We start from the raw sequence: 13,495 nt of genomic DNA, 5'->3' as shown, positions 1-13,495 counted from the left end.
TTGCATTCGAATTGTTGCAGCATTCTTAAAACGGTAACATCATTTATCCTATAACTTACCCATGATACCCATGTCATAGACCCATGTGATAATTTACTTTATTAACCCGGTTAATAATGGTATGCAAATTTGCAAGGTCTCTAGGTTATGTGTTGCGGTAAATGAGTCATTTGCTTACAAACCAACAAGACCCGTGTACCTGAGCGTAATGTTTTCAAAGATTTGTTTGAAATGCGTGACGTCAAACTAATATGCACTAATTGTGATGACGTCATATTATCGATGGCGGCGACTTTAGTACTGTGATTTACTAAAAAAGTAATTAGAATGTTATTTTAGAAGTGTTATAGGATAAATAGAATTCGCTACTCCTGTTTTTTAATATGTAAAATATCAACCTCGTCTAGTTAATAGGTATTTGTCTCGGCAGAGCCTCGACAAATACCGATTAACATAGACTCGGTTGATATTTTCCATATAAAAAAATACTCGTGACGAATCCTCTATGTACCCAGTTTATGGTTATTGTAATATGATGCAAAGTGACGTCATTGGAATACTGACGTCATTCAAATTCAAAATAAGCTATATTATTACAATGATTCGCCACATTAAAATAAAAACTGGTCTACTAACCTTGACCCCTGTCAAATTTCTATAACAAGTCGGCAATGCTGTTTACTGATCGTTTTTTTTTTTTTTGCTTTTCATAATTCTGGACAAAATATTAATTAGAAAATAAAAAAAAAAAAAAAAAAAAACCCCAACACTTTTGTCAAAAAAATACTGTTGGATATGTTTTATTTATTGTGTACGAAGCCGAAACAAGAGTGTGAAAAGTGACTGTCGTCGACCTTATATGTACGTCATATATGTTATCATGTGTTACACCGTGTATATATTAATGGTCTCACGTGTAATGTTTATAAAGTGTGTGTCATCATATATGATGTTGCCATGTGTTACACCGTGTATATATTAAGGGTCTCTCGTGTAATGTTTATAAAGTATGTGTCATCATATATGATGTTACCATGTGTTACACCGTGTATATATTAAGGGTCTCACGTGTAATGTTTATAAAGTATGTGTCATCATATATGATGGTACCATGTGTTACCCCGTGTATATATTAAGGGTATCACGTGTACTATTTATAAAGTGTGTGTCATCATATATGATGTTACCATGTGTTACACCGTGTATATATTAAGGGTCTCTCGTCAGGGCGACCAACCTAATGAAAATATTTTTCTGGAATTTTCAGATATTTTCTTCTTTTTTTGGCACGTGAAAACAATAATTTAAAAGTAAAGTTTGTTTTATTTAACGACGCCACTAGAGCACATTGTTTTTATCATATCATCGGCTATTGGACGTCAAACATATGGTCATTCTGACTGTTTTTTTTATAGAAAACCTGCTGTCGCCACATAGGCTACTCTTTTACGGCAGGCAGCAAGGGATCTTTTATTTGCGATTCCCTCAGGCAGGACAGCACAAACCATGGTCTTTGTTGAACCAGTTATGGACCACCTGTCGGTGCAAGTAGTGTACACCTACCCACTGAGCCTTGCGGAACACTCACTCAGGGTTTGAAATCGGTATCTGGATTAAAAATCATATGCCTCGACTGGGATCCGAACCCAGTACCTACCAGCATGTAGACAATAATTTAAAGCACGCGATAAGGCCATTTTCATAAAAGTAATTTTAAACAGCGCGAAAAATGTCATGTTTGACATATATTTGCAAAATGACAATACAAATGGGTATATAATTATTTATATTTGAATTGGAACTTCCCCATAAAAAGACCCCCCCCCCCCCCCACACACACACACACATACCAAAAATCATCACAAAAAGCCCCTTAAAACCCCACTTTATTAGCAAATGTTGTATTACAGTTTAAGACTTCCACCTACAGATTAACAATATAATGACAAACAAACATGGGACCAATGTTATTTTTATGTAGGTACATTGCCAAATTTGCACTATTGCATCATATACAGTGTGGTCGAACTGATCTGTGGCGAAGTTTTTCGGGGACGAAACCACTACCTACATTTAGACTGGTTGCCGTTCTGCATTACGCTTCCATTACTATTAGGGGTGCCAGTGTAAAGAAGAAATCGCATTATTGTTTAACTTACTTGAATAAAATAACATCGGTAGGTATGTTAATGTCATGGATGTGTGATAAATTAGTGGTGACCAAACATTATTTAGTCAAATGTTGCATGTGAAGCCAATGGAAAGAAGACAGTTGTGGGTTCGGTTTCTTTTGTTTTTTGTACAATCGTAGTGTTCTTCTGTTATATATTCATGTTTTCATCCACGATGGCAAAATTGCTTGCATCGCCATACAACTGATACCGGCCCCGTAGGAACATAAGTCTGTGACATTTAAAATATCTTTAAAATGAATACATAAACTATTTGAGTATAAAAATAAGAAAGAAAATGTTCGTGTATGGCTTCAGATTACTCGACATTTTCATTGGTCGGTTGTTGACAATACACGCGCCTAGGCAGCCTAATGGCACAAAACCATACAAGTTGGAGCTCAGGTTGAAATGAGTGATAAAGATATTTAATTCTAAGAATGTAGAATTTAATAAGAATTAGTTGGTTAAAAAAAAAAAAATTCGAGTGAATTTGAAAAAAATTAATTCCGGATATTTGGCATCAATTCCGGAATTCCGAGTACGTGATGAATATTCCGGAAAGGTGGTCGGCCTGTCTTGTGTAATGTTTATAAAGTGTGTCTCATCATATATTATGATACCATGTGTTACACCGTGTATATATTAAGGGTCTCACTTGTAATGTTTATAAAGTATGTGTCATCATTTATGATGTTACCATGTGTTACACCGTGTATATATTAAGGGTCTCACGAGTAATGTTGATAAAGTATGTGTCATCATTTATGATGTTACCATGTGTTACACCGTGTATATATTAAGGGTATCTCGTGTAATGTTGATAAAGTATGTGTCATCATATATGATGTTACCATGTGTTACACCGTGTATATATTAAGGGTCTCACGAGTAATGTTTATAAAGTGTGTGTCATCATATATGATGTTACCATGTGTTACAGCGTGTATATATTAATGGTTTCACGTCTAATGTTTAAACAGTATTATGTTTGTCTAGACAGCTAAAATAAACTAGTCTCTGTATACACTCAGTAGTGTTATCTTTCTTGTGCATGCTCTCACTAGCCACTTGGGAGATAGGCATATATGGAGTTTTTAGATTTGCGGGTGTTATTGTCTATTTGATCCCGCAGATGTCATGTTTGACCGAAGGCGTTAGCCTGAGGTTAAAAATTAAACATTTGCGGGCATCAAATAGATTTTAAAAAAACCCGCAACTCTCAAACACTTCACATGGCTATGTCCTTTGTAAACTGAATTGGTTTTCTACGGAACTAATTGTGTACCTGGTATTTCTTGGAAAAAATACCTGGCTACAATCTAACTGTAGACCCTTGAACCGTCAACTTGGCCTGTTCCAATTGATAATGACGTCACGTTCTACTGACGTCATTAGTTTCCTGGGTGTTATTTTCATTCGATCCCGGAAAAATAATGTAATTAACCAATCACAACACAGAACACTCGCTATCAGTTTACAATTAGGATTTACGGACGTTTGCTGAAATTCTCAAACACCTGACGTCACGATATTCGGTGTTTGAAGCACGTTACAGAAGGTTCATGGGTAATTTCTTCGAACATTATATTATATACATGGCTGCCGCTGCAATAATTTTACCACTTTGCAAAGTTTTATTTGTATTTCAAAACGGTCTGGGTCCAAATCAGTTGTGTCATTATACATTGATATTAGATTTGTAAATAGATGTTCATAATTAATATCCCTATCCGATACGCTTGCCTTGATATGCTAAATAGTCATTTAGGAAATAACCATATGGCGTTTATAGATTTGCAGCTGTCAGTGTCTATTTGACACCGCAAATGCAATTTGTTCAAAAATTAAACATTTGCGGACATCAGTAAATAACACCTGCAAATTCAGTTATTGCAAAATGAATCGTTTTTCTTCGGAACTAACTTTATATTTGGCATTTCTCTGAAATCATGACACTGATCAATATACTTTTGGTGATGCCCGCAACCAGCGAACGTTCGTTTTCGACCTTGTGAAGAGTAAAAACATATTACGTGCATAAATGTCGCAGAAAAGGTTAAATTATCGGATGTATTTGCATGTACATAATGACAGATTGGACAGTTTGGACATGAAATCTGTAGGCAATGCATTTAGCTGTGGTCACGACAAAAGAGTCTTCACCGTAGGCAAATTTTGAGAACCAGTAATGCAAAAAAAAAACACACCCACAAATGACATATCTTTGACATCATCGGAGACACACCCCATGGGTTATGAAAAGAAGCGCCTTCCGGTGGTGTGGTCTGAAAGCATTTATACACTTTCAAAAAAGTTGTTTAAATGTAACTCAACACTTCTTAAAGTGACATTCCCGAGTTTGCTGCATTATAAGATGTTTCCGATTATTAAAATATGTCTACGATTAAACTTACATATTAAATATGTTTTCTTGTTTAGAATATCAATGTCTGTACATTCAATGTGTTTCTGGTCGTCTTAATATTTGTAAGAAGCCCAAATAAAATGAAATTTAACCTAGTACAAATATTATAACGATCAGAAACACGTTTAATATACAACCATTAATATTTTATGTAGAAAAATATATTTGATATGTAATTACAATCGATAAAAAGTCTGTTAGTCGATAACATCTGAAAACGTGCAGCAAATTGAGGAATATCCCTTTACTGTTTTACTATATAATTTTCATTTCTTTTTATATAAAATAGAAAGACATTTTATCACAATAAAAGATTATTTATATTGCCCAGAAGCCATTAAAATAGTTTTTCCAGTATCTACATTTCAGTTTTCCCGGGGGAGCATGCCTCCGGACACCCCCAGCAAATTCGTGGCCTTCAACATCGCTAGTCCGCCGCCCCAATGTAACAATCGTTCCGACGGCTTAATATTCCGGTGCAATTTATTGACACTAAATGAAAACAAAATATGTTTTAAAAATAAAAATAGACGGGTGTCATGAAAATCTCTCACCGCTACTCCAAGCCAATAGGAATAAGTCGGCTGATTACGGATTTTGCGCAGAGTTTGACACTTGAGTAGCTTCTTTCAGACTAAGTTGAGTCTATTAATACATGTAGCAAACGCCATGACATTCTAGCGACAGTACCTCGTGTCGTTCAAAATGACCGCGAATATTAACAGTTGCTTTGTGACTGTCAAAGCATGCCAATACATAGCCACATCTGGCTGACGCGAAGGTACCTCGTGTCGTTCAAAATGACCGCTAATATTAACAATTGCTTTGTGACTGTCAAAGCATGCCAATACATAGCCACATCTGGCTGACGCGACAGTACCTCGTGTCGGTCAAAATTACCGCTAATATTAACAGTTGCTTTGTGACTGTCAAAGCATGCCAATACCTAGCCACATCTGGCTGACGCGAAGGTACCTCGTGTCGTTCAAAATGACCGCTAATATTAACAATTGCTTTGTGACTGTCAAAGCATGCCAATACCTAGCCACATCTGGCTGACGCGAAGGTACCTCGTGTCGGTCAAAATTACCGCTAATATTAACAGTTGCTTTGTGACTGTCAAAGCATGCCAATACATAGCCATATCTGGTTGACGCGACAGTACCTCGTGTCGTTCAAAATGACCGCTAATATTAACAATTTCTTTGTGACTGTCAAAGCATGCCAATACATAGCCACATCTGGCTGACGCGAAGGTACCTGTTCAGCTACCGTTAGACTGATTTAGTTTAAAATCCATTTTGCCTGTCACAAGAATATGCAGTATTTTTAACATGCACCGCTTTGCGCAAGATCTCGTGCAAACGTCGTGAGAAAATCAAGTTTTCGTTACTATGAATATAATAGCATTTTACAGAATTTCCAACGAATCCAAACAGGCGTGATTTTTATTTTCGCCCGGCCGCTTTCAAGTTAGTCCTAGCACACACAAAAAAAGTATATTCTCGTATTTATGATAGGACATGTAGAAAACCTACAAAAATCACTCATCTTAGATGCTCGTTTCGTTATTGTTGCCCATTAACATTTTCATTTGTAGGCTATTTAACTACTGAAGAATATTGTTTGTGTAAACATTAAAACAACACAAACGACATATTGATTGTCTGAAAAATTCTAATTTTATGCCCTAGCTAGGAGACACAAACCACGATGCGTCATCCTCAGAAGAACTGCTACCCTAGGAAAAACGTAGCACGATGTGTCATCATCAGGAGAACTGCTCCCTAGGAGAACTGCTCCCCTAGGAGATAGGTAACACGATGTGTCATCCTCAGGACAACTGCGCCCCTAGGAGATACGTGACACGATGTGTCATCCTCACGAGAATTGCTCCTCTAGGAGATACGAAACACGATGTATCTTCCTCACGAGAATTCCTCCCTTAGGAGAACTGCTACCCTAGGAGATACAAAACACAATGTGTCATACTCAGAACTGCTCCCTATGAGAAATCATCCCCCTAGGTGATACGTAACACAATGTGTCATCCTCAAGAGAACTGCTCCCCTAGGAGATACGTAACACGATGTGTTTTCCTCAGGAGAACTGCTCCTCTAGGAGATACGTAACACGATGTCTCCTCCTCAGGAGAACTGCTCCTCTAGGAGATACGTAACAAGATGTCTCATCCTCAGGAGAACAGCCCCTCTAGGAGATACAACACACGATGTCTCATCCTCAGGAGAACAGCCCGTCTAGGAGATACGTAATACGATGTCTCATCCTCAGGAGAACTGCTCCTCTAGGAGATACGTTACACGATGTCTCATCATCAGGATAATTCTCCTCTAGGAGATACGTAACACGATGTCTCATCCTCAGGAGAACAGCCCCTCTAGGAGATACGTAATACGATGTCTCATCCTCAGGAGAACTGCTCCTCTAGGAGATACAACACACGATGTCTCATCATCAGGAGAATGCTCCTCTAGGAGATACGTAACACGATGTCTCATCCTCAAGAGAACTGCTCCTGTAGGAGATACGTACCACGATGTCTCATCCGCAGGAGAACTGCTCCTCTAGGAGATACGTAACACGGTGTCTCATCCTCAGAAGAACTGCTCCTCTAGGAGATACGTACCACGATGTCTCATCCTCAGGAGAACTGCTCCTCTAGGAGATACGTAACACGATGTCTCATCCTCACGAGAACGGCCCCTCTAGGAGATTGCGTAATATGATGTCTCATCCGCAGGAGAACTGCTCCTCTAGGAGATACGTAACACGATGTCTCATCCTCAGAAGAACTGCTCCTCTAGGAGATACGTACCACGATGTCTCATCCTCAGGACAACTGCTCCTCTCGGAGATACGTAACACGATGTCTCATCATCACGAGAACAGCCCCTCTAGGAGATACGTAATATGATGTCTCATCCGCAGGAGAACTGCTCCTCTAGGAGATACGTAACACGATGTCTCATCCTCAGAAGAACTGCTCCTCTAGGAGATACGTACCACGATGTCTCATCCTCAGGAGAACTGCTCCTCTCGGAGATACGTAACACGATGTCTCATCATCACGAGAACAGCCCCTCTAGGAGATACGTAATATGATGTCTCATCCGCAGGAGAACTGCTCCTCTAGGAGATACGTAACAGGATGTCTCATCCTCAGAAGAACTGCTCCTCTAGGAGATACGTACCACAATGTCTCATCCTCAGGAGAACTGCTCCTCTAGGAGATACGTAACACGATGTCTCATCCTCAGGAGAACTGCTCCTCTAGGAGAGAGAAAACACGATGTCTCATCCTCAGGAGAACTGCTCACCTAGGAGATACGTACCACGATGTCTCATCCTCTGGAGAACTGCTCCTCTAGAAGATACGTACCACGATGTCTCATCCTCTGGAGAACTGCTCCCCTAGTAGAAACGTAACACGATGTGTCATCCTCAGGAGAACTGCTCCCGTAGGTAATTTGTAACAATGTGTCACCCTCAGGGGAACCGCTCTCCTAGGAAAATTGCTCCCCTAGGAGATACGTAACACAATGTGTGATCCTTAGGAGAACTGCTCCCCTAGGAGATACGTTACACGATGTCTCATCCTCAGAAGAACTGCTCCTCTAGGAGATACGTAACACGATGTCTCATCCTCAGGAGAACTGCTCCCCTAGGAGATACGTAACACAATGTGTGATCCTCAGGAGAACTGCTCCCGTAGGAAATATGTAACCATGTGTCATTCTCAGGAGAACTGCTCCCTTATGAGATACGTAACACGACGTGCCATTCTCAAGAGTACTGCTCCCCTAGGAGATACAAAAGACGATGTTCCATCCTCAGGAGAACTGCTCCCCTACGAGATACATAACATGATGTGTCACCCTCAGGAGAACTGCTACCCTAGGTGAACTGCTCCCCTAGAAGATATGTCACACAATGTGTGATCCTTAGGAGAACTTCTCCCCTAGGATATATTTAACACGATGTGCCATCATCAGGAGAACAGCTCCCCTAGGAGATACGTAACACGATGTGCCATCCTCAGGAGAACTGCTCCCCTAGGAGTTACGTAACACAATGTGTCATCCTCAGAACTAAAACAAACAGGTTTATACATATGGAATTTCTGGCCCCGTGCTTATAAACCTTAAAGTCTTAAAGACATTAATGAAGTCTAGACTTTAGCGTCATGGCAACGCCATTCAAATAGCATAACGTTAAAGTCTGGACTTTATTAAAGTATAGACTTTAAGTTTTATAAGCATGGGCCCAGATAACGCTACGCCCCTGGTATAGAGCCATTTTAACAGCGGCACAATATACTACTACTACTACTACTACTACTACTACTACTACTACTACTACTACTACTACTACTACTACTACTAATAATAATAATAATAACAATAACAACAATAATAGTGACAATACTACTACTAATAATAATGTTACATGCGACATACTTGCAGCGGTCTGCATGCACGTAGAAGCTGAGATGCGATATGGTCCATCTCTGCATGTCCACTGGCCAATGTCGACTTGTGGATCGAAGGAATTTATTCTAACAATGACTGCCTTCGTGAGATGATGATTACTGAGCCAACCGTCATATTTGCCAATCGCCTGACACGAAGGATACCAAGCAGTGAAAGGCTTACACTTGACTACTACTGTACCATCTGGTCGAATAATCCATATTCCTCTATCTAAACGTCCAGTTACTACACACCTTATTTGTTCGGAGCAGTAAATTCGGAGTCTAGGGTAAGCTAGAAATAAACAAATAAGTTAATAGAGGTTACTATTAAAATATACACAATCATCATCAAAATAAGGCGCGCGCATACATACATAACAGTAATAATACCCTCAGTATAGGGCATATCGATTACATTATTGTATCATCCAATATGGCCGCCAAAACTGCGCAGTAGGGGATGATGCAAAGTGATGAAATAGATGACGTCAGGAAGCCGCCCCTCCGTAATGAATAATCCATGACGTGACGAGCTTCTGAGTGGGTGTGGCCGTTAGGAAGCCGCGCCTCCGTAATGGCCCGATCACACTTGCCCGAATGCCATTCCGTTTGTTTTCCGAATAGGAATTTGGGTGTTCGGGGAGCGAACGGATCATATTCGGGAAGCATTCGGTGTGTTCTTGGAGCATACTGACTGTTCGGCTCCGTACGGATGCATACGGAAAGGCATTCGGTAGCTCCAAAAATATGTTGTGCATGTTCAAAATAATTTTCATCGACCATCCGAATGTGGCGTCCATGTGTATTCGGGAAGCATTCTAGGAGCATACGGCATGTACGGTAAACGTTCGGGAAGCATGCGTCTAGTTCTTGGTGCATTCGGAATGAAAATTTGGAGGTGCTGGGTTCCGTATGCTTTCCGAACACCCCGAATGGACCTAGAACATGACGAATGCTTTCCGAAAGCGTGCGGAAAGCATGCGGAAAGAGTTCGGTCCATTCTAGGTCGATTCGCCGTGTTCTGAAAGCATTCGGAAAGCATACGGAAAGCGTTCGGAAAGGAAACCTTTAGAAGTCAACATGCGGGAAGTATTCGGTCTATTCTGAAAGCATTCTGAAACCATACTGAACACATTCGGAAAACAAACGGAAAGCATTCGGTGATACATTGGGGAAAACACATTCGGAGGGACATTCGGCCAGTTTAAAAAATCACACCTCTTTCGTATACGGAAAACAAACGGAAGCTCATTCGGGCCAGTGTGATCCCCCATAATGAATAATAAATGACTTGACGTGCTTCTGAGTGGGTGTGGACGTCAGGAAGCCGCGCCTTCGTAATGAATAATCTATGACGTGACGAGCTTCTGAGTGGGTGTGGACGTCAGGAAGCCGCGCCTCCCTAATGATTAATCTATGACGTGACGAGCTTCTGAGTGGGTGTGGTCAATTAACCCATTTACCAAATGTTCGTGAAGAAATGTTTTATGCTGGTTTTGAAACAAAAAACGAAATACAAATAATACCGAACGGTCCTTTTCTATTCAGTGAATAGATGTAAAAATCTCCAGCCCCCCCCCACCCCCAAAAAAATAAAAAAAATAAAAAACAACAACAAAAAAACAACAAGAAACAAAACACCTCATACATATCTAATACTTTATCAAATCAGTTTTAAATACAGATTATTTGTGTCTAAGTTCATTAATTGTATTTAAGACATTTATATTGACAAAGAAAAATGTTTTTGTGTAGAAGCTCAAACCAGATCGTGAACTGGTAATTTACATCGATACACTATTAAAAAGAACTAACTAAAGAGGAATTTTAGCATATTGTACTTACATTTTTAAAGACAAACACACACACACACACGCATAGTTGGAATTACTTGTTATATGCAAATTGTAATATATTCCGTCAATAGTACACTTCTTAGTACAATGTTTGGCACTAACGTTTAAGCTGCAATCTGACTACATATTTTGTAAGTTTGTGACGGTACGGCTGCGGTAGGCTGCGTGCCGCAAGAAGGATGGAGAGTCGCGGCGGAGCAGACGGGGCGGCTGCGCGAAAGGGGGGAAGGATGGACATCGATAGCGTCTTGGAACTGTACGACAAAGATTACAAGAAGGATAAGAAGCCCGAAGAGTCACACAACATCTCCCACAGGTGGTGGAACAGGCCAAAGCTGAACTTAAACGCCAAAGGCAACATAATCAACAACAAAGTGGTGTGGGATACAAGCATAACAACATGTTTTAACTGTACAAAAGGAGCCATGGAAGTCGGACATCGCAAATCATATCAGAGCAGTGCATTTAAGAGGGAATTACCAGGCATGTCTGCCAGACAGTGACGACGATGAAGATGATACCAGTGATGATGAGGACAATGATTGTGACAATACTAAATAAACAGTCATTGTATTCTAACTAAAGACCTTTGAATGTGACCTCCTGTATATGTGTATATGTGAAATAATAAAATCAAGATATGACTCTTACCTTTCTTTTTATTTTTACTCATCCTCAAAATGTGTTGGCTTAAAGTTGCATTTTAAGGGTTGTCTACCATAAGTAGTTATTAATATTTGTTATAAACGGTACACTATATAGTACATAGCCGTAAAACATCGTCGCCAAATAATTTCTCCACTGGGTGGGATTTAACTCATTCGTTAGAGCACTCACCTGAAATGGTTTGATCTTTGGATCACATCGCCTCTGTGGCTCATTCTCTGATTGTTCCAATCAATAACCCACGATTGTTTTATTGGTACGTGCTGTCCTGTCTGTATGAAAGTGCCTACCCATTGAGCCTTTAAGAACTCGCTCTGGGTTGGAGCCGGTACCGGGCTGCGAACCCTGTACCTACCAGCCTGTTGTCCGATGGCTTAAGCACTGCGCCACCGAGGCCGGTACACTGTATGGTGCAGTTAATTCTGTCAATTGGCATCTTCTTTGATCGGCATTGAATTTTGATTGTTCGGCACGGGAATCCCGTTAGGTGGAAGCGCCTTCCTGACGGATTAGCGGTCCCAGTAGATTTGGTAAAATTACCAAACCCCAATTGTGAGCAGACGACTGGTCCATTGTTTGGTATTTAGGAAGTGTTTTCTCTATCATAGTGATTAGGTGTGCTCGTACTTGTGATAATTGTTTTTCTAAAGCACTTCAAGTCAAGGCGTCGCGGCAATTGATTTAAGGCGCTTACACGCCGTCAAAGCGCTTACTTTACGGACCAAGGCGTGTCGGGCCGCAACGCTTAACGACCCTGGGCAAACCCATGATACACGCATACACGCAAACAAGCTCATCATATCGGTGATGATGATGATGACTAGTTTAACGTGTCCATATACCACTAGGATTTCGAACACGCCCATCCCGAGTCCGACCTCCGATAAAACATGCTAAAAAGTAACTCAAATAACACTTTTTGAAAAAAGAAATTCAGTATAAATAAAAATGTTTCTTTACAAATTACTATTAAATTATACATATTAAATTTCATTGTAATACAGGGGTGACGATAAAATGCTAGAACAGCCAATGTATGCAGATTGACTTGCATTGTCTCTGAAGTAAACCAAACTAAATGCAGTACAAAGTGAATACAGGTAGAACTACGCTTTCTTTAATATATAATCTGGTCTGGGTGGCAGTCCTCTTTGTGGTGATGCCAGAGGGATGAAATAAATTGTATGGCCATGCAAGGGGATAACATTTCCTCGAGAGTGGCTGTCCTCCTACAGACGAAGCACGCACACATTTGATTCGGATATTGTAAATGCTAGTAGGCTACTAATAAAATAACTATCGAAAGAAAAATAAATCTGTGACCAAAAAAAAAACACACACCGAAAACCTATCATATTACAAAGCATAAAAACGTACTTATTTTATATTACAATAATATTTGAACGGTTATGTCATCATGTAAGTCTTGGTGTCACTGTAGATCTAATCTGTTCTTATTTCGTGCACATCGCTTAAACGTAAACCAATATCGACAACGACAATCAATTAAATAACCTTTGGAATAAGTCCTGTAGTAATGGAAAATGTAATTGGTATTTTTATATGCGCGTATGTGCTGTTGTTAGTGCGAGATAGATTTGGATTGTTTTTTCCCTAGAATAATGTAAGCTAATTAAATATGGGGCATTTTTACCATAACATTGAATAACAATTGCCAAATAGTAGCCCTACTAGATAATCATGGCGTATCCAGTCCATTCCAATAAGCCGACGACTTCCAGATTAAAAAAATATATGCAATATATTCGACACGTTTTGAGCTCTATTTTCAGAAAGACCCAGCCCAAAGCCACAGAAGCGGAGTCTGGCGTTGTCAAAATATAGAACATGTTCTATGTCTTCTGCGTCTGTAGTTCGCGCC

General features: G+C 39.9%; 1 protein-coding gene across 3 annotated transcripts in view; it reads right to left on the bottom strand.

The window, feature by feature from the left end:
• The window catches only part of LOC121386217, a 37,903-nt gene that overhangs the window by 14,035 nt on the left and 10,373 nt on the right, over positions 1–13,495 (bottom strand). The window contains exons 4-5 of one of the 3 annotated variants that reach the window (XM_041517048.1): positions 9,078–9,383; positions 6,288–6,561 (exon numbers count right to left, since the gene is read on the bottom strand). The exons of 1 other annotated variant lie outside the window; for it this stretch is intronic. In XM_041517048.1, the coding sequence (XP_041372982.1) occupies positions 6,557–6,561; positions 9,078–9,383 (311 nt within the window). In that variant the 3' untranslated portion in view covers positions 6,288–6,556. Of the gene's footprint in view, positions 1–6,287; positions 6,562–9,077; positions 9,384–13,495 lie in introns of those variants that run through there. One more of the 3 variants, XM_041517047.1, reaches the window with a different exon arrangement.

The sequence above is a fragment of the Gigantopelta aegis genome, chromosome 12 (assembly GCF_016097555.1).
Source record: "Gigantopelta aegis isolate Gae_Host chromosome 12, Gae_host_genome, whole genome shotgun sequence".
NCBI lineage: Eukaryota > Metazoa > Mollusca > Gastropoda > Neomphalida > Peltospiridae > Gigantopelta > Gigantopelta aegis.
The sequence above is the reverse complement of the archived record's forward strand: the minus strand, read 5'-3'. Positions and strand labels throughout refer to the sequence as shown.